Raw genomic sequence first — 24,896 nt, 5'->3', positions numbered from 1 at the left:
AAGAACTAGACCTAAAAAATCCTAAGTGCAACTCTTAGTCACTAATTGTGAGATGAAAGGAGAAGAGTAGCCACTTTCACCGATATTTTCTACCTTGTACCAAAAGCCCAACATTTGAAAGTCAAAAAGTCACAATGATCCCAATAGCTCAAGTATTTGATATTAGCCCAATAAAGAAATTTGATGAGTCTTTGGAGTCGAACATTATTATGTAAGTATAAATTTTCTCCATTTTTTAGATTACAAATATGGGATACTTGAAGCGATAGAATGGTTTGTGGTTTTTAGCAATGGTAAGTGAATAAGTATCTTCGAATTGCGAGCTTGCAATTTTTTTTAGAATTATCATGATAATTGCAAGTTATGATAATTGCAAGTTCTGAAAATGTGAAGTTAACCACTGATCTATATGATAAGATACATTTGTTGATTGTGTTGCTTTGAAAGTTGCTAGTTTTTGCTTGTCCTCAAGCATTTCTCTCACCTTATATTTAATCCCTCATCTCTCTCCCTCTGTATCTCACGCCTCTCTCCCCCTCTCTCTCTCTCTCGTGCTTCTCTGTTTTTTTTTATTATTTCTTTTTCTTTAATTTTTTTATAATATTATAGAGAAGGAAAAAAAAAAGGGGGGGTCTTTTTAGATTATGAGATGATTTTTTGATAAGAGAATTAAAGAGGACAACAAACATCCCTCCCCCTCCCAAAAAAAAATCAGAAATCCAAAATCCTAGCCAAAATTCACATTTTGTCTTCCGTATGTAAAACATTCCCATCATTTGTTATTAGCAATTTCCATTTGCAGGTTGGTTTAACTTCGTCTGTTTTTTGAAGAATTGTGTTTGGTGTTAAGATTCGATTCCTCTGGTTTAGAATTTGCAAGGTATGTCTTAAGTTACATTTTACCAACAATTTGTTTGATGTTTTTGCTGTTTGCATGTTGTTCCATAAACAATTTTTGTTGTTGATGTTTTTAATGATGCTGATTTATTTTTCAGTTTGTTGTTTGCATTTGGCGAAGTCGTAGATAGTTTATTGTTTGCAATTCAATAATGCAAGTTCTGCTAATTTTGTTTCTTCAGTTTGTTGTTTTCATTTGGCAAAGTCATAGGTAGTTTTTTGTTTGCAACTCAATAATGGAAATTCTGATTTTTTATTTTCAGTTTGATGTTTGCATTTGGTGAAATCATAGGTATTTGGTTGTTTGCAATTCAATAATACAAATTCTAATTTTCAGTTTGCTATTTGCAGTTCACGGAGTCACAGGCGTCGCAGTTAAGGGAGTCATAGGTGGTGGCGCGGCAGCTATGGCGTTTTTAGAGTATGAGTTTGTAAATAAATATTAATTTTTTTTTTACGAATTAATTTATTTTTTTAGTTAATATTTGAAAGAGAGATGTTTGAGAATTTGTTTTGATAGAGAGTTTTTGGGGAATTTGATTTGATTTGACTAATGGATTTTTGCCACAATAAATATTATTAATTTATTAAAACATGCAGATTTTGACTTGGATCTATACACATAATTATAATATAGAGGGACCTATAGCAAATTTCCCAATAAGTATATACATGTTTGTCATGATACATATATTTTTGATAAAAACAAAATAAATGAAAGCAAAAAATAACAAATGCATAGGAAAATTAATAAAACACGTGCAGCACATGGACCTGTCTAATTCTATGAAAAACACAAAACAAATCATGGATCATGTGCACGGGTAAGACTCGAGGGATACGTTCACATTTGCGGTTCAACCACATAATAATTCTTTCAATATTATTAATACTAATATTTCACTTATGCCATGCACGAGATACCATTTCCAATAATAAAATATAGTATCTTGTGATCATCTAAGTAAAATATAATTGACAAGATCTACTTAAAGCAAAAAATATGTAAACAAACTCAAAAATCATGGACCTTCGTTTACAATGTTGTCTTAATAAGTGCAAAAATAGAATTCATTATGAAACAAACTGCTAAAAATATTAAGTTGATGACATAGCTATCCATGCCATCATGAATTTCTATATGGGAACCTTGAGAAACATCCTCGCAAACCACATTAATAGCACCATATAGTTAAATAAATCTGCCAATTAAGAATTTTAAGAGACAAGAATAACCAAAACCTGCAAATAAAAGAATCCAATGAAATTTAATATGCATTGTTTGGAACACTTACTTGGTAGTAACATTGGATGGTTCACCAGATTCGGACTTGATGAATATTTTCATGCCACCTTTGGTCTTAACTTTTGACAGTGCAGCGTACAATTGACTATGACTGGAGGCAGGCCTTGGTAGATACACACCGACATGCGATAGAGTTTGAACTTGATTCTTATTGATTGTCATTGCAAATGAAACAACCAACGGATATTGTCGTCTCTGAAATCGAAATGGCAAACTGGAGTTCGATGGGACCAATGTCATTCGAGGAATGAATGTCATATCACCAGCCTTTTTGCCGGAAATAATCTTGCAGTTAAGAACGAAGGTGCCCATTTGAACAATCGTAAGCATGGTTCCCTCGCACAATCCTCCAGCTTGATCAATGGTTCTTATGAGCATGACAGGCACACCGACCTTGAGTTTCATGTTATGAGGAGGGAGTCCTGAGCACGATAAGGTATTGAGGAATTCGACCGGATAAATTTCTTCATTCATTTCCGAATTCAATTCATCCTTGCATATACTATCCGCGCTCAAACATGTCTTCTCTTCCCCGGGTAAAAGAGACAATAAAAAATCATTCAGATAGTCGACACTTTCATTAGTCGGTGCAAGAATGACCCTCCCATTAAAATAACCCGGATCAGAAATCCTACTCAATAGATCTGGATAAACAAACTGGATTAGCTCTCGAAAGGAATCTTCCGAATCACTAATTAGCATGTCGGACGGAATCTCAATCGCACCATCATTTTGCTCTTCGGCATTCCGATTACCGATACTTAATATCCACTCTGCAAATAACATATTACTTCATAAAATACGAAACGATAAATTGAACTATTGAAATGTGTAACTTTTAATTAACGCCTTACCAATAGGTACATTATATAGTTTAGATGTTTTCGATGAACCCGGTGATTTTCTCGTGTTGCCCATCTGATCACAAAATCCGATGTTTTCAGTTAATTTCTATACAAAATAGTACATTTAGGCCTCATTTGGTTGCCAAGATAAGATTAGTCAAGATAAGATTAAATAATCTAATGGCAACACTATTATTTTACCGAACCCCAAGACATCGAACAAAAAAGACCACTCTAAGGCAAGATAACGGAAGAATAAATCGTAATAATATAATATTTGCGGATCGACCCGACAAGTTACCGAGGATACCAAACAATAAACAAAGTTCAATTATTTATTTAATATTGACTAGTCTCCCCAACTAAACGAGGCCTTACTATTTAAATTTCATATCATAAACTCATATTACAATTTATCATACAGAAAATTCAATATACATCTCAAGAACGTTATCATTCAATTTAATCAACAAATCAAATAGAAATGTTTCGTAAGTAAACGAATCAAACCGAACGTTCTGTAAATAAACGAAAATATGATGATAGTAAATGAACATAATACATATGTTTAAACATACGATGGATACACAGTGAATACAGATTCAAGAAATTAGATATTATATGAAATCTATGTTCACCTTCTTATGTTCGACGTGTAGTAGAGAATTGGTACTGCCCTTCTGTATTCAAGTTCCTTATACAACTATATATATTGAAAATGAGATGCCAATTTTCTAAATATTTTCCATAAACGTAATAATCTTTTGGTGATTTTTAACAATATTTTGTCTTTTTGGGAAAAGATATTAAAATATGCGAATCTAATGGGATGGGATCTACAGATTTGGTGAAAATCGGCGAATATAGAGAGGGATACGATACATACAGAAATCTGCCAAGAAATTAGGGCAGCCATATAATTCGAAAATTGAGATAAATAAGTAAATAAAATATACCGAATAATAAATCTTATTAAACATTTTTTAAAGTGGAGATTAGTTAGAAAAAACAGGAAACCTGTTATACTAGTAGGGGTTTTTGTTCATAAGTGTCTGATCAATCATCTTTGTTATTCTAGGTTCAGGGGTGATATCTCTTTGACCAATAAACTCGTCATTTTAATATGTAAGGGTAATATGCTTGATACTCCTCTAATGAAACCTAATTAGATATGTGAAACGGTGCAATTTGCTATAGGTCCTCCTATAAGAGATTATATGTGTTAAAATCTATCTAATAAACTCTAATTTTCACCATATTTTATTATTTGTAATTTGTCAAAAGTACCCCTATCAATATATGGTAAAATAAATCCTCAAAATCAAAATCACCTATTTTTCTCCCTAATATACTGCAAATCCGAAAATTAGAATTGCAAATCTCTTGATATCGATTTCTTCCTTGTTTCTTCAAAACCAAAATCTCTACAAATTTGGGTGTCTGAACGTTTGCAATTTACAAGGTCGTTTGCAGTTTGCCTTCATTCCGTTTTCCTTCGTTCGATTTGTTGTTTCCCAATTTGCCTTCTTGCATTTGCTGTTTAGAAATTATTTGTTGTTCGGTAACAACTCAGGTTGTAAAAAACGCACCACCGCTACGAACGCCACGGCCGCAGCCGCCTTGTCCGCTTATGACTCTGTAAAATGCAAATAGCAAACTAATAATTAAAACTTGCATTATTGAATTTAAAACAACAAACTACCTATGAATTCGCCAAATGCAAACAGCAAACTGAACAAGTAAAAAAAATCAGCATCATCTAATTACAAACAATAAAATGAAAATATGATATGCAATATCTAAATGCAAATAATAAAAATAAAAATACAAAACAAAAATATCATACATATCATAAAAATGCAAAAAACGACAATAAAATTATAAAAAATATTCTATCAATGCAAAAATTGCAATTTGCAGTTTGCAACAAAATCTACTGTTATCGGTTGCAATTTGCAGTTTATTTTTAATGCTGCAATTTGATTTTGTTGTTTCATTTTTTTGTTTTTTGCTATTTATTGAACCAAAATCAATTAGAAATACAGACATACATTATAAACTGACTACAGCTAAATACAAAACGAGAAGAAAAAAAAAACTCACTTTGTGCAAGCAAAAAGAGATTTATGTTTGTTGTCTGCTTTTAACTCTTTCACCGAAAAATCATCTAATAATGTAAAGCTCCCATTTTTTTTCTTCCCTACAACATAATCCAAAAGAATTTGAATTCCAAAGGGAAAAAAAAATCGAACAGATGTAATCGAGAAAGGGTATAGAGAAAGAAAGAAGTTGATCGGAAAAAAAAAATCGAAAAGATGTTGATCGAAAAGAAAAAAAACCAGAAGAAAAAAGCGAGAGATATGAGATGGAGAGGAAGAGAAATATGAGAGATTATATAGGAAGAAAGATACGTAAGATTAGAGAGGGAGGGAGTGATATATGAGATTTGTTTTCTTATTAATTGAGCATGTTTATGCCTATATACTAATTGTTTTATTTTATTTTTATTATTTTTTTGTGATAAATGACCTATGCCTATATTCATCTAGCGACTAGGATCTCTACCTATATAAGTCCAGAATAACGGGTGTCTAGCCAATTCCCCCATGTAAAACAACTCCATTTCACCATTTTGATCTAAACCCATATGTCTAGTTTTATTACACCGACAGCCCTCAGAAATATTTAAACCCCATTATACCCTCAACACCCCCCCCCCCCCCCCCCCCCCGGGTATATCGATAACCTCTATCTCCTTGTACATCTCTCTCATTTTAGTTAAAAGATTTTTCTATAAAAATCTTGGCTCAATTTCGCCGCCACCCACAAAGATGCAGATCTCATCATCAGAAACACGATTGTGGTAAAACACGAAACTTCCATCCCATCTTCTTTATTGTAATTACTTTATCTCAATTTATTTATTATATAGATTTGTTAATAAAACAGATAAACGAACAATTTTTTTCATTTGTTTATAAAGATCTGTTATTAAAAACATATTTTGACTAATATCATCTGATTCTGTTTGATCTTTAAGAGATTTTGTTCGGTTTAGATCTGATTTGCTACTTTTTCGACTTGTTACAGGCCGTTGTGAACGTTCTTAGGTTGCTTCGATTGCGTGGCGGCGAACACTAGGGTTCAAAATAGCAGATCGAAGTTTTTCAAAAGGATACAGGTGAGCACGGTTGCCACGGCGCTGATAGGGTTTGCCTGCGGCTGCGTTGACTCCTAGGGTTGGCAACGACTGAGAGTTGTTGGCGGCTAGGGTTTGGAATAGACACCGCAGGAAACCATGGTACACCGTAGTATATCATAGCGCACCGTAGTATATCATAGTTTAGTACAAAATGTGTTGTACAATGCGATGAAGTAAAATTCAAAATTTAGATGTCTACAAAGTACATACGACTAGTATACTATAATACATCGTAGCATATCATAGTGTACTATAGACTATGTTGTAAAGTAAAATTCAAGAATGTCTAGAAACGACAATTTGACTTCGGTGACTATAGATGACTACATTTATTGATAGAATATCGAAATAAAAAATAAAAAGAAAAAATGAAAAATAAGTAAATTGAATTAAAAAAAATATATAATTACATGTTTTCATTTTTTTGCAATTTTCAAAATTATGTGGAGAAAAAGGAAAATAATTTTATTTATAATACTGTATAAAATGCTAAAATGAAGAAAGAACAAAACATAAAAAGATATTAAAAAAGTTAGATTAAAATATGAAAATACTAAATGCAATAATAAATGCAGTTTGAATTTACTTAATGCAGATTTCGAATTATAAGTCGGGGCATTTTCGAAATGAATTTTATAAAGGATGTAAATCAAATGTTTAGTTGGACTTATCATTTAGTTCTAATAAGTTTTGACACTATGGACCTATATCTTAAGACCCCTAATATGCATTATAAATAAAGGAAATATTAATGTATATGATAAAATTACTCCGAACCCTTACACTCAATTCTTAATTGTAACCCCTATTTAATCAATTTTAACCACAAAAATCAATTTTGACTCTCTTTTTTAAACTTTTTTTTTCTAAAATTATTTTTTTGCCGCCGGTCTCCGGCATTGACTTTTTCGATTTTTTTTCCTGGTCTGCTTTTTCCGCTGTCGGTATCCGGCATTGACTTTTTCGATTTTTTTTATGTCTGCTTTTTCCGCCGGTCTCCGGCGTTGACTTTTTTTAGTGTTTTTTTTTTCCTAAAATTTTTATCCATTTTTTTACCCCCGCCGCTAAACGTGGACCGTAATTGTACTGTCATTAATAGTAATTATACTGTAACTGACAGTACATTAACATAATTGTACTGTCGTTGACAATAAATTTATGTAATTGTACTGTTGTTGACAGTACAATTAGAGTCAGCGACAATGTTATTATTTTTTTGACTTTTTTTTTTTTTGTTTGATTTGTTGACAAGTCAGCGTAATTATATTATTGTCGTTGACAATAAATAACTGAAAACACAGTAATATTACTGTCAACCACATCAATATTATTATTTTTTGGGGTTTTTTGTTCTGTTTGAGTTGTTGACGAAGTAACGTAATAACATTACTGTCTACTATTGTAATATTACTGTAAACACAATAATATTAATATTACTGTGGTTGACGGTAATATTATTGAACAGTAATAATACTGTCAACCACATCAATATTAATTTTTTTGGCTTTTTATTGTGTTTACGTTTTTTAAACGGTCAACATATTAATATTACTCTATTACACAATAATAATGGCTTTTGTTGTGTTAATATTACGTGCTAGAGATTAGTATATCCATATTACTGTGTTAAACTGTAATATAGTTAATATTAATGTGTTTAACAGTAATATAGTTAATATTACTGTCAACCACATCAATATTGTTGTTTAAACGGGGGCAAACAGATGTTAAAGAAGAAAAAAAAGTCAACGCCGCCAGTCAGCGGCGCCACAAGCCGGAAAAATATTGAAAAAGTCAACGTCGGAAACCGGCAAAAAATCAGGTGGAAAAAAAGTCAATACCGAAGACCTGCGGTCAATGACGACGACGGACGAAATTGTACTCAAAATTATATTTTGGGTCAAAATTGAATAATTTGTGAAATTTGGGGTCAAATTGAGGTTAAAATAAACAAATGTTGAAATTGGAGCATATTAAAATATGAGGGGCTATTTTAGTATTTTACAAACCTCTGGACAATGTGTGGACTTTTTTGTAAAAGAGTTTTTTGTGTAGACCAATTTATGAATAAGTACCCATTGATGGGTTTATTTGTAAAGTGCCCATATTAAAAAATTGGATGGGATTTTGGTTGGAAGATACATAGACACCGATGTGTTTAATTTATAGAGAAAATTAGAAAGACCCCTCATCTAGGAAATGTAGTTAAGAAAAATTCTCTTCCCAAAAATAATTAGAGAAAACCTTGTTAGCTAACATTCCATTCAAATGCTATTTTCACAATTTCAAACCTACCCTTAGTTGTCCAATGTACTCTTTCAAAACCCTAATCTCATTTTTTATTTGTCACATCCCCATTCCCGTTTCTTTCTTCTCTCTTCTCCGTGTTTTATTGTTGTTGTTTTTTTTCTCTTTTCTCCAGCAACAACCTTGACGTTGGTCACGAGAGTCGCCGCTTCCACGGACAAGGAAAAGAAGAATCAACCGAAGAGGAAGAGCAAACGGAAGGAAGTTCTAAAAGAGGAAAAACCTCCGCCGCTGCCGCCGGAAGATGTAGAAAAGCAGGGAGTCTCCACCGCCACGACCACCGCCTCTTCTATCTCGACGATCAAGAGCCGGCTCGACGAGGTCAATCCAGTAGGCCTGGGGAGGAGATCGAGGCAGATTTTCGACGAAGTGTGGCGGAAATTTTCTGGGTTGGGGCAAATTTCGAGGACTTAGACGAGGCGGCACTCCTCATGAGAGAAGGTGGGCCCATGTGGTGATTATTCTTTGGTTGGTGGTGCGGGTTGTGATTTACTTTATTTGTAATAAAAAAATCGTCGGAATATCGAAGTGGGGTTGGTGATGGTGTGGTGTGGCGGTGCCGCGGCGGTGTAGTGACGATGGGAGGCAGATCTAGGCAATGTTTGGAAGCGTTTTAGATCTTATTTTGATTTCATTTTGAGGAAATATGTTTTGGGGGAATAATTTGAGAATGAAAGTAATGTTTGTTTGTATTTTGGAAGGAGACAAAATACACTGTAGCAGTCAAATCATGTTTAAAGGTGTTAGAATAATGTATTTTTGAAGAAAAAAATTGAAAGATGAAGTGATGTTTATTTGTTTTTTAGTGAAGACATTATTTACTGTAGCAGTCAAATCATTTTACTGTAGCAGTCACATCACGTCTGAAGGAGAGATAAACTTTTGAAATTGTTTTGAGAAAATGATTTGAAAATTGTAATAAATCCCATTTTGTTTTGGGGAAACAATGAAAACAAAACAAAAATGCATCCAAACATAGCCCTAGCATTTTTTGGTAGATCGGGCGGAGGATGACGCGGGTAGAGAAATTCGCACAGGCTGGACCCTTAATCGGCTACGTATTTTGGTAGTCGATTAAGGTTACTCGATTTTATCTTTTAATTAGTTTTTGGATTTTTGTGTATTTATTCCGATTTGTATAAGTCAATTACAATTTATGTATATTATTTTTTTTGTAAAAAAAAGTGTTGATTTTCGATTTTGTGTAGTGTTTTTTTTAATAGTTAATTCCTTAATTGACTATGCTTCATTGTAGTCATTTAATATGCTTCATAGCCGATTAATATATATGATAGATAAAGAAAAAAACTATAAAAAGAAAAAAGAATAAAAAAAAAATTTAAAAAACTAATTTTTTTTTTTAATTTAAAAAATTAAAATTAAAATTAAAAACTAAAAAAGAATAAAAAAAAATGGCTGATGGGGCTAGTTGCATAGCACGTGATACTGTAGGGGTGGACAAAAAGTACCAATTGCCAAGTACCACGGTATACCAACCGAAGATTACCGAAAAAATACCAAAGTAGTGGTTATCATTTGAATCGGTACGGTATTTTTCCCATTTTTCTTTTATATATATATATATATATATATATATATATATATATATATATATATATATATATATATATATATATATATATAAACAATAACCAAACATATATGAATAAATTTACACTATGTGATTTCGTAAAATTAATTGTAATGTTTGGCTCAATAAATTTATGAAGACATTAAAATAATATAAATTTATGTATTACGAAATTCATTTGCGGGTAAAATTGACAGATTTTTCTTTTTATCAAATTTTAGTTTAATACAAGATAATGGTAGAGTATCATGTACCATGGTATCGTACCAGATGTAACGGTATACCAAACAACGGTATACCGAATGTTTCGGGTACGGTAATGCTACGAAACTTCTCGTTACCATAAGTTACGGTTGGTACACGGTAATGGTAAAAAACTTTGGTATCCCTACCAATGCCACCCCTATGTGATGGTGTTGATGAGGTGGCAGGGGCATAATTAAAAAATAGGCTGGCTGAAATTAGGAGTCAATTTTTCTCAAATGATGCAAAACAGTTTAGGTCTATCCCTATTAACAGAAGTATTAGAGGTTATATCAAAGAAAAAGAGGATATATGCCCTCTATGAATGAGATGGACAAATTCCTATGTCATACTTTCAAATTTCTTAGTTGACATTTTTATTTAGTTAAGTTTTTAAGTTATTTCCTATTTCACATTTGTACAATTATTTAATAAATGTTTCTTGAACCAACGATCATTTAATAATTACCCCCCCCACACACACACACACATATATATATATATATATATATATATATATATATATATATATATATATATATATATATATATATATATATATATATATATATAATATTTCGTGCATTTTGAATCTATAAATTCGAAATAACTTATCCTGTTTATCATTTTAATTTTCTCAATTGTGCTTCTTTATCCCCTCTGATTTCGCTTTCATTACAATACCTACATATCTTTGTTGGTTCAGACTTAAGTGAGTTCTCCAAATGTCGTGATTTTATTGTATGTTTTTTTAAATCACAACATTAGTTGATTTTTTATATTATAAATAGTATGTCCCATATGTTGATTTTATCTCTTATTTATGAATAAAACAAACGAAATATACATTTATCTTGAATATAGTATTATTTACAAAGTACTTTACTTTGATATATAATATACCAAATATTATATGATATATATGGATATATTCACAATAGAAAATTAACGACATATTTCCTTCTATTTTATTATTGATTTGATATTGTATTGATATTTCTACCAATCAGAGACGAAACCAGGAAATTATAGTTGGGGCAGAAAATAATAAATACCTAATAATACGAGAAAATAAAATAAAATAATAATTAAACTCTATATGATAATAATAAAATAAAATTATCATATGTTTTGTCCACGAAAAAATCTACACAATTAGAAAATAAAATTAATTTACTAAAAAAAAAAAACAAAAAAATAATAATAATTAAAAAACTGGACGATCTTTCATTGTATAGAGATCTTCTATGATCGAATCCGTGCTAAAAGTATCGGCAATATCCCTCTCTATATGTAGGAGCATGCAATCTCCAAGAAACTCATCTTCCATTTTGTTTCGAAGTTTAGTTTTAGCAAGTTTCATAGCAGAAAATGCTCGCTCTTAGCGGTAGAAACACGAAGAAGTAAGATGAGACGAATCAATCTGTCAACCAAGTAATATATTTCAAACATTTTCGTCTCCGCTAACCCTTCACACAATGCTGCTAAAGTTGATATCTGACATAAATCTGAATGCTTGATCACGTCTAGATAATAATGCTGCAATTGAAACTTCAAAAGGAGTCTTTCTCGTTTAGCGAAATCCCGAGGATAATATTTTTCAACAAGAGTGCAAATATCATCTGCATTAAACGACTTATATGAACTACTAGCGAGACTATGAGTCAAGAGTTCCACTGTTTGATTACAAAATCTGCTATTCAACTCTTTCAATTGAGTGTCTATTGTAGTATTGAAGATATCAAAATGAAAATGATACTCAATACTAATATTAATATCTCGAGGTTGATGAATCGACTTTCCTCGGCCTACTTTATAAGCACCATTCATATCAGGCATCTCAATATTCTTACTTTCACAAAATGATATAACATCACTTAGAAAAGCATCCCATCCATTATCTCTCAATTTTTGAAGGAGTTGCTTTGTTGTTGAGACTAGATTCATAGAATTTAATATATGTTTAGACTTTTGATGCAAAGCTTGGCAAAGAACATCAGTAATTCCCATCACTTCTTTCCTCAAAATCAAAATAAAGACAAACTGAAAAGATGTCATAGTAGTATAAGCATAATCGGCATCACCACGTCGCCATCAACTATAATACTTTGAAGCACAATACCAGTAGCATTAAACATTTTTATTAAGCTACACATTGAACAAAAATGAGAACCCCATCGAGTATTATCTGCCCATTGTAAAGTACCAATCTTGTTAGCTCCTTTACCGGTCTCAAGCTCACTAATCGATATCAAACAAGAAATTTCAGCCTGATGTGCATTAATTAACTCACCATTTCGCTTAGTAGAAGCACCAACAACACTACAAGAAAAAGTTTCTTTAACAACACTCGGTGAGTGTTGTTATAGGGAAACAACAACACGTCATGGTACGTTGTTGACGGACATGTTGTTAAATCTCGGTACATGCATCGCCAGTTGTAGAACACATATATGTATGTTGTATAAGATGTATAACAACACAATGTGTATGTTCTTATTGGGAATTAACAACATTTAACGGCGCATTGTCGTAATCTTTACGACAAGGCTTTTGAGCATGTTGTCATACACAAGATATACAACATGCAGCCGACTGTGGTTATAAATGTTCTACAATGTGCTTCCGACTGTTGTAGATAATATAACTACAAGGTAAGATGCATGTTGTTGTATTACTTGCTCTCACAAAAAAAATATTAATTTTTTTTTATAATCAAAACATAAAGAAATCGGATTTTCAAATCCAGCTCAATATCATCCATCCAATACATCAAAATCCTTGAAATACCAAATTATCCAACAGTACTATAATCGTGCGACTAATTCTAAGCAGCCGCCAATGCTCATCTTTCATTTGCCTCGTCACATGACTCAATTAAGATGAACAGAAGTCAAGTGCTCCAGAATCTACTGAAAATATCAACAGGTGTTATTCAGAAGACAAACTCTTCACGCATTAATTAACTATAAAAAAAATAACAAACAGAAAGCTACTAGAATAGACTTCTCTATCATAATGTCTAACAATATTGCGCTATGAAACTGATAAGTAAAGCATGCGTTAATAGGGAGAATTATGTAGCAATAACACCGTAAACTATTTTCTTACTTCATTGCAGTGTTGCATACAGAGTCAACTCAGAATTAGGATTCTTATCAGTTATCACCAAGGAATGAAATATAAAAAAGACTTCAAAGAATTTCAGTATATATGTATAAAGAAAGAACTAATAATTTGATTAATTACCAGCTAGTGCAGACTTCAGTCCACATTTTCAGTTTATAGGATTCGTTAGGAGTGAAGCCTTCACACTAGAAACCATTGCAAGTATCTATCTGGAAAAGTTAAAACAATGAGTTAGCAAGTTCGTAGAAGAAAAAAGGAAATGGAGCAAATAAGATTTTTTTTTTATCTCTCTCTAAAAAAATATCTAAAACATGAAATTCATATTCAAAAATCACAACTAGACCAGTATATTTGGTATATGTCATACATACAACTATAATACAACAAGAAATTCACAAATTATATAATTAAAAGATAAAAGCAACAAACGACAAGACAAACATACATAATGTAATAAACAGGGAAGAACTGTTTTATTGTTTGAACTTAAGACTGAGATATAAACTATTAATTTAAGTAAAAAATATATTGTATAACATAATATGAATTTTCTTACTATGGGATTAGAGGCTTGTTTGCACATGATCTATGAAACACCTGTATCGATCAAGTCCAACAACCATTTTACTGCTCATGCAGTATTCACTTAACTAGAAGCACCAGTTTCCCACTCTACTGGTCCATATTCATTTCATATCTGCAATTGTTCAATTCGACAAAAACTAATAAAAAAAAAAAAAAAAAAAGCAAACCGTATGGATAAAAGTTAAAATACTAATAAAGCACACTACCCTTTTCAACTTGAGCCGTGATTATTAGCCCTCCTTGAAGCTGAAACAAGTTTTGACTTCATCGTGTTGACGATTTTTTTTCATCAAATGTTTTGCATAGCAACCTTCACGGTCAACAAAAACCATCAGTTGAAATAAACACGGGTTGAAATAAACATGGGTAATTAGTCAACAAATTAACAAAAGTTTCAAACCTTAAAAGGTTGATTGTCTGTTTGAATCCTATTCCTAGTCAAATATGAAATCTCCTGAATACGAAAACAAAGAATACAAAGAGAACAATATATATATATCAATGAACAAGAAACACATATTCCATTAAAGTTGCATTTCTCTAAAAGTAATTACCATTATACAAGATTACACTCTGTATATGTACAAGGATCAATTATGCTGACCTGTTTGAAATGCCTCATACAAGCTCCATCTTATAGTTACTCCGTGATATCATCTTATAGTAACTAAGATGAATTCTGAAAAGATGTAAACATTTATCAAATATTTATTGACCAATCAAATTCAAAGGAAAACTCATCTATAAATGAATGTTATGATCTAACAATTCATTGACTAGAAACAAAATTCTTGTATCAACCCACTAATAAAAGTCCCGTCAAGAGCAAATATCATCTGCAAAGAATAAAAGGTTATAATTTTGCCCCAATAAATATTGCCACTATGCTCAATTGCAATTTGCAACTGCCGCTATGGTATTGAAGAAATCAGATAAATCAGTGGTGGAATTGTTACCTTGGTATGTGGTGGTCGAAACAGGAGATGCCAACTACGCGCACAGTGAGAAAAGGAAAACCCTAGTCGCCATTTTCTTTCTCAACCGTTCCATTTTTTTCTCTTCTCTTCCGTCCAGTCTAATATTTTGGTAATGAGGAACATAAAGTGGTGGAGGGGTTGGTTTTATTTTTTATACTCATTATATTGTTCTTTTGTAATTATGGGTAATGGCAAATAGGCCCATCACAAGGGCACTTAATTAAAAGAGGGACATCCAACTTTTTGTCTTTCAAATAAATCCAGCCCCATCAAACTTATTTGCAAATAAGGAAAATCCTTTTATATATACCAAAATTACCCCCAATTCATTGAAACCCAATTCAACTCCAATTTTATGATTTACACCCCAATTTAGCCCAATTTCATCAATTAACCAATTTTAACCCTAATTTCAATTTTGACCCCAATTTTGACCCGCCACCACCGGAGACCGCCGGCCGCCGCCGTTGACCGCCGGTCTCCGGCATTGACTTTTTTTTTTTTTCTGAAAAACTTTTTTTTTTCCTGAATTTTTTTTCCGGCCGGTCAACTGCCGTTGACCGCCGGGTCTCCGGCGTTGACTTTTTTTTTTTTTTTATAATTTTGTTTTTTCTTAAAAAAAATATTTTAATTAATATTACTGTTTTGGCTGCTAAATTACTGTCTCCGGCAGTTATTTAACTGTCGGAGACAGTGATTTAACTGTTAATTGACTTTTTTTTTTTTTCTTCAAAAATATTTTAATTAATATTACTGTACTCGTTGCTAAATTACTGTCTCCAGCAGTTATTTAATTGTTGGAGACAGTAATTTAACCGTTAATTGACTTTTTTATTCTTAAAAAAAATATTTTTAATTAATTAATATTTAACTGTCCGAGACAGTAATTTAACTGTTAATTGACTTTTTTTTTTCTTAAAAAAAATATTTTAATTAATATTACTGCCTTGGATGCTAAATTACTGTCTCCAACAGTAATTTAAGTGTCTTAGACAATAATATTAACAATATTACTGTTCGAGAAAATAATATTCATAATATTACTGTCCCAAACAGTAATATTACTGTCTGAGACAGTAATTTAGTAGCCAAAACAGTAATATTAATTAAAATATTTTTTTTTCTAAGAAAAAAAGAATTCAAAAAAAAAAAAAAGTCAACGCCGGAATCTGGCCGGAAAAAAAACATTTCAGAAAAAAAATTATTTTCTGAAAAAAAATGTTTTGGGGGTTAATGTGATATATTTGTTTAAATCCGGGGTCAATGTGTAATATTAAGGAAGTTAGAGCATAATGGGTGGAATTGATAAGAATTATATTACTGAGGGTATTTTAGACTAAAGACATGGGGATGGGTTTAATTGAGAGACTGTTTTTTTTGTGGACCAAAATGCATTTAAGTCCCATGTGATGGGCATTTTTGCCATTCGCCCTTGTAATAATTAAAAAAAAAAAAAAAAGGAATTGTAGGAAAAAATATTTTTCTACTTATTCTTGCTAAGTTAGTAATATTTTTAAGTCGTTTTTGTTAAATTATACATAGGCGAAAATGAAACTTCGTATTTCATAATAGTTTTAATTTTACAAGTTAAAATATATTTAATAACTATTTCTATAAAATTAATTGAAATACATGGATTTGAATTATAATTAGTTTTTTATAATAAAATTAATTAACTGTGGATGGAATAATGATACATGGATTTAACTATGCCCAAAATGATCTACGGGATACATGTAAGTTTGATTTTTTAGTTTTTTATAATAAAATTATAATTAGTATTTCATTTTGAAAGAAATTTGAATTATTTTACAAGATATTTAGTGACTTGTTATATTTAATTTTTTTTACAAAATGCATAAGCTTCTTGTAGTATGTATTTTTATATTTACAAGGTGCACTATATCTAGTTATATGCGAGCATTTCTACAATATGCAAGTGCATCTCGTTGTATGTATTTTTCACAACATGCAAATTAAGTATGTTGTTCAGCAATGCTATCATTGAAAGTGACTGTATTAATGCGGTTAAGCTTATTATGGATAAAGATCTCCCTCCTCAATGGACTGCATCTGTGCCAATTGACGAAATCAAACGCTTCTGGAATCTTTGGCCCACATGGATTTTTAAATTCATCCCTAGAATGGGGAACGAGGCAGCCCATAATTTGGGGAAATGGGCTTCTAGCTCTTGTTTTGAAGGGCATGTTGCCCCTAGTGTAATCCCTCTTTCTGATTTTGTTGATAGGGGTCACCCTATTATGGACTCATGTAATTTTAACTTTTATTAATTGTGTTTTTTTTCCTATCAAAAAAAAAAAGATGTTTTGTTCACATTACACACAACATACATTAAAAGCACGTTGTAAAATAGATACTATTACAACGGACTTTAGGCGCATGTTGTTAAATGCAAGTTGTTAAAAATCACTTTTCGTGAAATTGATGCACAAGAATCACTTCCCTGAATGCTGTAACTAGAGCTAGTGGCGGAACTTGGTAAGGGCGGGGGGGGGGGGGGGCGGGGGGGGGGGGGGGGGGGGGTTGACCCCCCAAGGAAAAAAAATTAGTACTATTTATTATATTTAAAATTAATTTTATATTTATTGGGCTATAAAAAAAAAAAAAAAACCTAATCTAATAAAATTGAAAAAACATCGTCTCTTTTATCTACCCTAGTACAATTAATTGTGGTCCCCCACTAACTCTTCCCAAAACAATAACTCCTAACTCCTATCCACATCAAACTAAAAGACAAAACAACATAACCTATAAAAAGAGGGGCTTCGAAACCTTTTCTTTTGCTCCAAAACTTGCAGGTACAATTTTTAATCTCATCTTTTATTGTTTATTTGCTTTGTATTTATGAGATTTTCTAATGGTTATTGTTTCTTGATTTCCGTATAATATTGTTATATTTGATTTTTTATTTTTTTGTGTTTGTTTGAATATCTAGAATTTTTGGTGTTGACTCAATCATAAATTGGTTATTAACAACTAGTTTAAATTTTTATTGGATATCGTTTTCATAATCATATTCATTGATTTGGGGTTTATTGGGTTTTTTTCACCGTAATTTTTTTTATCTCTAGCGTAATAATTCAAAGAATCTTTTTTTTTTAATTGTAATTCTAGGTTTGTGATTGCGATGTCTACACATCAATCTAAGCGATTAAGAAATACCACAATTGGAACATTTTTTAAGAGTGACCGTGAAGTGCTATAAAAAGCTGATGTTGATAGTTCCAATGTTGATGACCAAGAAATAGTCGAACAAACTACTCATAACGATGAACTTCTTGGTTATAAACTTGAAAAAATTGCCGCAGTTGATTCTAACCAGGAATTAATTTTGGAACGTGATTTGGGAAAGCGTCTCCAAATTTGGCAATATCGTGTTAACCAACAAGATGAAATTCGACGTTCTTATATAGAAATAGGGCCATATCAATTTTATTTATCAAATTATCCCTTTTCAAAAAATAAAAAATATCTAAGGAGATTTCAGTATTCTTGGTTTGCCCAATTTCCAACATGGTTAGAGTATTCACCTACTACAGATGCTGCATATTGTTTACCTTGTTATCTTTTTGCAAGCAAACCAAATGGACGTTTTGGGGTAAATGCATATACTGTAGCAGGATTTCGCAATTGGAAAAAGGTTAACGACACGACGTGTGCTTTTCTAACTCACGTGGGAAATCATTCTTCCCCACATTCTGCTGCTGTAAAATCATATGAGGATTTAATGACTCAATCTCGACCTATTGACAATGTTATGATGAACCAAAGTGCGGAACAAATACGACATTGATTGATTGTGTCCGGTGACTTGCATATCAATCATGCCCTTTTCCGGGGACATGATGAAGGCCCAAAATTAACCAATCCGGGCCATTTTGTAGAAATGGTGAAACTTTTGGCAAGTTATAATGATGAAGTATCTGAAACAGTTTTGGAGAAAGCTCCTCATAATGCCAAATACACGTCTGGAAAGATTCAAAAGGAGATATTGCATATCATTGCTACAAAAGTGCGAACCAAAATTCGTGAAGATATTGGTGATTCAAAATTTTGCATTCTAGGTGACGAAGCACGAGATGAATCAAAGAAAGAGCAAATGGCTCTTCTTTTGAGGTTTGTCGACAAAGGTGGTGTTCTTCAAGAACGTTTTTTTTTTAAGATATTCGACACTGCTGCATTGGCTCTTAAGTGTGAGTTATCCACTATTCTTTCTCATCATGCATTTAGTGTTGACAATCTTCAAGGTCAAGGTTATGATGGGGCAAGCAACATGCGTGGTGAATGGAATGGATTGCAAGCATTATTTTTTAAGGATTGTCCATATGCATATTATGTGCATTGTTTCGCTCATCGACTTCAATTGGCTCTAGTTAGAGCATTATTTTTTAAGGATTGTCCATATGCATATTATTGTGTTAATGTTAACATTACTGTCCTGACTTTAAATAATATTAATATTATTGTCTAAAACAGCAATATTGTTGTTAACACATAAATATTACTGTTTTAATTATTATTATTATCATGGCATGTAAAATTACCGTCTCACACAGTGATATTAATATTTTATATTATTGTATAAATAGTATATTACATCCCAATATTAATTAATCAAACAATATTAGTATTAATATTAGTATTTGTTTTAATTAATATTAGTATTATGATTATTATTAGTATTAGTATCAATATGAGAATTAATATTATTATTAATATTAGGATAAGGATAAGTATTAGTATTTGACATCGGCATCGACATCAGCATCAGCATCAGCATCAGTACAAGTATCAGTATCAGTATCAGAATTAGTATTAGTATTAGTATTAGTATTAGTATTAATATTAGTATTACTATTAGTATTAGTTTTACTATTAGTATTAGTATCAATATCAATATTAGTATTAGTATTAGTATTATTAGTATTTGTATCAGTATCGGTATTAGTATTAGTATCAGTATTAGTATTAGTATCAGTATTAGTATTCGTATTGGTATTAGTATTAGTATTAGTATTATTATTAGTATTAGTATTAGTATTAGTATTAGTATTAGTATTAGTATAAGTATTAGTATTAGTATTAATATTAGTATTAATATTACTATTATAATTAGATTAGGATTAAGATTACTATTAACATTAGTATTAGTGCATTAGCATTAGTGCATTAGTATTAGTATTTGTGTCGGTGTTAGTGTCAGTATTAGTATCAGAATTAGTATCAGTATCAGTATCAATATCAGCATCAATATGAATATCAGTATCAGTATCAATGTATGTATGTATGTATCAGTATCAATATCATCATCTGTATTAGTATTAATATCAAGTGGCAGGATTGGTGTCAGTGTTAGGGTCAGTGTAAGTATCATTACCAGTATCAGTGTGAGTATAAGTGTCGCTGTCAGTGTCAGTATCAGTGTTAAGATTAGTATTAGTATAAATATTAATGTTAGTATTAATATTAGTATTAGTATTAATATGAATATTAGTATTAATATTAGTATTAATGTTAGTATTAGTATTAGTATTAGTTTTAGTAATAGTATTAGTATAACTATTAGTATTTGTATCAGTATTAGTAATAGTATTAGTATTAGTATTTGTATTAATATTAGTAATAGTACTAGTATTAATATTAATATTATCATTAATATTAGTATTAGTAATAGTATTAGTATTAGTATTAGTATTAGTCTTAGGAATAATAATAATAATAATAATAATAATAATAATAATAATAATAATAATAATAATAATAATAATAATAATAATAATAATAATAATAATAATAATAATAATAATAATAATAATAATAATAATAATAATAATAATAATTATTATTATTATTATTATTATAATAATAATAATAATAATAATAATAATAATAATAATAATAATAATAATAATAATAATAATAATAATAATAATAATAATAATAATAATAATAATAATAATAATAATAATAATAATAATAATAATAATAATAATAATAATAATAATAATAATAATAATAATAATAATAATAATAATAATAATAATAATAATAATAATAATAATAATAATAATAATAATAACAACAATAATAATAATAATAATAATAATAATAATAATAATAATAATAATAATAATAATAATAATAATAATAATAATAATAATAATAATAATAATAATAATAATAATAATAATAATAATAATAATAATAATAATAATAATAATAATAATAATAATAATAATAATAATAATAATAATAATAATAATAATAATAATAATAATAATAATAATAATAATATTAGTATTATGAGAAATACTAATATTAGGAATATTATTTAGTATTCGGAATATGATTAGAATTAGAATTAATATTAATATATTAACATTAAGATTATAATTATGATTAATTTTAGCATTATAATTAATATTAGTATTAGTATTAGTATTAGTATTCGTATTAGTATTAATATCAATACTAGTATCAGTATCAGTATCAGTATCAGTATCAGTATTAGTATTAATATCATTAGTATTCATATCAGTATTAGTGTCAATATCAGTATCAGTATCAATGTTAATATTAGTGTCAGTATATGTGTTAGTATTAGTATTAGTATTTGTATTACATTTAAATGACTAAATTGCAGATTGTTTTGCTTGAGTTATCCGCTACATTTTCATTGCTAATGTCAGTTATTTTACATAAGATTCACATGATGTATTCGATTTTATTACAGGGAATATTTGTACCGTTTGCTGTTAATTATGTCGTTTAGTTTCAGGTTTGGCGGGTTGCTTATTATTTTATGTAATATTAAATTGAATTTCATCTGTTACAATTTTGTAACAAAAGATAAATTATATATATTTTTTTAGTTTCATTTTGATTCCATTTTACTTGAATTCGATTATACAACGAGACCGTTGATTATATATATTATGCATTTTTCATTTTAAAACTCATCCCGTGCAACGCACAAGTGAAGTACTAGTTTATATCGAAAATACAACATTAAAAATTGAATTATTAATAAAAGATTAAGAAAAACTAATTAGATAATTGAATGCAATATAATAAATTAAATAAGATATGTATTATGAATTTTCTAATTATTTACGCATGAAAAAATAATTAGAAATTTGAATCCAATATGATATGTAGAAAAATATTTAATAATTGTTACGCAGGAACAAAATTTAGAAGATTGAATCCAATATAAGATACACCCACACACAAACAATGGAGATTAGTTAGACAAAAATAAGAAACATGTTATTGAAAAATGGGATTATTTGATAGAAATGTTTTGAAAACGGGACCGGACATAGAATCAGTTAGCTCACTGGGTTACGGTTGGGCCGGTTCAACCGGAATTCGACCGGGTTTTCTAATATTTCTATTTTTAATTATTTCGTGGATAATTATAATATTATCATCTTTTAAAAGTGTATTTTAATAAATTTATTCATCATTAAACTTATATTCAAGAGTGATAAATTAATTTATTTAGAGTAAATAATTTAAATTTATATTTATTAATTTTTTTCTGTTATAGAATAAAATATAGGGGTCTTTACAAATAAGCTCATCAATGGGTACTTATTCATAAAGAGATCCAGAGAAAAAACTCATTTACCAATAAGTCCACACATGGTCCAGATTTTTGTAAAGGACTAAAATAACCCCTCATACTTTAATATGCTCCAATTTCATCATTAATTTAATTTAACTTCAATTTTACCCCAAATTTCACAAATTATTCAATTTTGATCCAAAACTTTTTTTTTTCAAAAAAATAAATTTCAAAATTATTTTTTTCCCGCCGGATTCCGGCGTTGACTTTTCAATTTTTTTTTATTTTTTTTTCTTCCGGATTTTTGCCGGATTCTGGCGTTAACTTTTTGAATTTTTGAATTCGGCGGGAAAAAAAAAATTTAAAAAACAAATTTAAAAAAAAAAAAAAAATTGGGTCAAAATTGAATAATTTGTGAAATTTGGGGTCAAATTGAAGTTAAATTAAGTTAAGGATAAAATTGGAGCATATTAAAGTATGAGGGGTTATGTTAGTCCTTTACAAAAATCTGGACCATGTGTGGACTTATTGGTAAAGGAGATTTTTGTCTGAAACTCTTTATGAATAAGTACCCGTTGATGGGCTTATTTGTAATCACCCCTAATTAATAAGTAGCCTAGAATATTATAAGAATAAAATATCCTTGCATAGTATGCACTAGTGTGTGTTGTAGAAATTGAAAGATAATTTGCTACTGTAATAAAATTGAAAGTATGATAAGAAAGATGCCGAAAGAAATTTGTATCGTATTTCTTTCTGCCATAGGAAATTATTTGTACAAGATGGGGAATAAGTATTGTCATGCTTAGGATACATAGAAAAGAGATACGTGGTTTTTGGAGACTTAGTCCACAAGCTAAGTTATTAGATAATATTACCATACTCCCCATTGGACTAAATCAAATTCAAGCTGTGTGCATAAGCTACCTTGTTAAAAACCTGTGTTGAAAAACCCAATGGGACAAAACTAGTCATAAGGAAAAAGAGTGCAGAGCACCATTGCTCCCCCTGAAATGAGCAATATAGTCTTCGAAATGGGTCGTCAATCTCGATTCACATTGGCTCTTCTCATTCCAATAGCGAATACCAACTTCTCAAATATAGAAGTCGGCAAGGACTTTGTAAACAAATCAGCAAGATTGCCACATGAGCGAATTTGTCGAACATCAATCTCTCCATTCTTCTGAAGCTCATGTGTATGGAAGAACTTTGGTGATATATGCTTCGTCCTATCACCTTTTATGTATTCGCCTCTTGTATGTGCTATGCAAGCAACATTGTCTTCATAAATGATAGTGGGTGAGTTTGTAACTTGTTGTAATTCGCAGAAGTTTCGTATATGCTAAATAACCGATTGTAGCCAAACACATTCTCTCCCTGCCTCATCAAGGGCTATTATTTCAAAATAATTTGAGGAGGTTGCAACCAATGTCTGTTTGGTAGATCGCCAAAATATTTCTGCACCATTATAACAAAACAAATATCCAGTATGTGAGTGAGCTTTGTGTGGATCAGCTCTATATCCCGCATCGGTATAACCAACTAACCCTTGGTTAGTTGCATTATTCAAATAAAATAATCCAAATCTGCAGTGCCACGGAGATATCGAAAAATAAGTTTAACACCATTTCAGTGTCTCCGTGTAGGCTCAGAACTGTATCGCGCAAGCACATTTACCACAAAAGCGATATCAGGTCGTGTGCAGCTAGATACATTAACGCTCCGATAGAATTGAGATACGGCACTTCAGGGCCAAGTATCTGTTCATCAAATTCTTTATGTCGTAATCGATCCTTTTTAGGATCTAAATTGAGCACAACCATAGGGGTGCTCAACGAATTAGAATTTTCTATATTAAACTTTCTGATCAATCGTTTAGTATATGCAGATTGGTGTATAAGTATGTCGTTATTTTTATGCTCATGCTCAATACCAAGACAGAGTTTGGTTTTTCCAAGGTCCTCTATCTCAAACTCATTCTTTAAATATTCAGCAGCATTGGTCAACTCTTCAGGAGTGCCAATGAGGTTCATGTCATCTACATAAACCGCGATAATAGCAAATTTGGTTTCTGGTCTTTTTATAAAAACGCATGGGAAAATGGGATCATTTTTATAACCTTGTTCACTCAATCTATAATACCAGATGAGACCGGATTGCTTTAGACCATACAATGATATTTGTAATTTGATTGAGTGCAGTTCACGAGAAGCGCCAGAGTTT

At 30.4% G+C, this 24,896-nt stretch overlaps 1 protein-coding gene, 2 long non-coding RNA genes and 2 pseudogenes across 5 annotated transcripts; 2 read left to right on the top strand and 3 right to left on the bottom strand.

The window, feature by feature from the left end:
- Nucleotides 1–1,886: 1,886 nt before the first annotated feature.
- On the bottom strand, nucleotides 1,887–3,884 carry LOC105953776 (uncharacterized). 2 transcript variants are annotated; one of them, XM_088811748.1, is made up of 4 exons: nucleotides 3,687–3,884; nucleotides 3,058–3,154; nucleotides 2,193–2,976; nucleotides 1,887–2,099 (listed from the first exon to the last, which is right to left on the bottom strand). In XM_088811748.1, exons 2-4 carry the CDS (start codon nucleotides 3,119–3,121, stop codon nucleotides 2,090–2,092), a joined length of 858 nt encoding a protein of 285 aa, XP_088667874.1. In that variant the 5' UTR covers nucleotides 3,122–3,154; nucleotides 3,687–3,884; the 3' UTR covers nucleotides 1,887–2,089. The 2 variants fall into 2 exon arrangements, with proteins under 2 accessions (XP_088667874.1, XP_012832908.2); XM_012977454.2 differs by having other exon boundaries at nucleotides 3,058–3,121.
- Nucleotides 3,885–5,788: 1,904 nt separating this feature from the next.
- On the top strand, nucleotides 5,789–6,452 carry LOC148765734 (uncharacterized). Its single transcript, XR_016029350.1, has 2 exons — nucleotides 5,789–5,911; nucleotides 6,139–6,452. It is a non-coding gene; the product is annotated as an uncharacterized LOC148765734 (long non-coding RNA).
- A 5,146-nt stretch (nucleotides 6,453–11,598) lies between these two features.
- Nucleotides 11,599–12,633, bottom strand: LOC148765733 (uncharacterized; annotated as a pseudogene).
- A 424-nt stretch (nucleotides 12,634–13,057) lies between these two features.
- On the bottom strand, nucleotides 13,058–15,205 carry LOC105953785 (uncharacterized). 2 transcript variants are annotated; one of them, XR_016029286.1, is made up of 8 exons: nucleotides 15,062–15,200; nucleotides 14,911–14,941; nucleotides 14,710–14,784; nucleotides 14,506–14,559; nucleotides 14,312–14,415; nucleotides 14,077–14,217; nucleotides 13,641–13,729; nucleotides 13,058–13,303 (listed from the first exon to the last, which is right to left on the bottom strand). It is a non-coding gene; the product is annotated as an uncharacterized LOC105953785 (long non-coding RNA). The 2 variants fall into 2 exon arrangements; XR_001172452.2 differs by lacking the exon at nucleotides 14,911–14,941 and having other exon boundaries at nucleotides 15,062–15,205.
- Nucleotides 15,206–17,064: 1,859 nt separating this feature from the next.
- On the top strand, nucleotides 17,065–21,875 carry LOC148765732 (uncharacterized; annotated as a pseudogene).
- The last annotated feature ends 3,021 nt before the right edge of the window (nucleotides 21,876–24,896 follow it).

The sequence above is a fragment of the Erythranthe guttata genome, chromosome 13, assembly GCF_056151865.1.
Source record: "Erythranthe guttata isolate IM_541 chromosome 13, IM_541, whole genome shotgun sequence".
NCBI classification, from domain to species: domain Eukaryota; kingdom Viridiplantae; phylum Streptophyta; class Magnoliopsida; order Lamiales; family Phrymaceae; genus Erythranthe; species Erythranthe guttata.
This window is presented reverse-complemented; position numbering and strand designations above follow the sequence as displayed.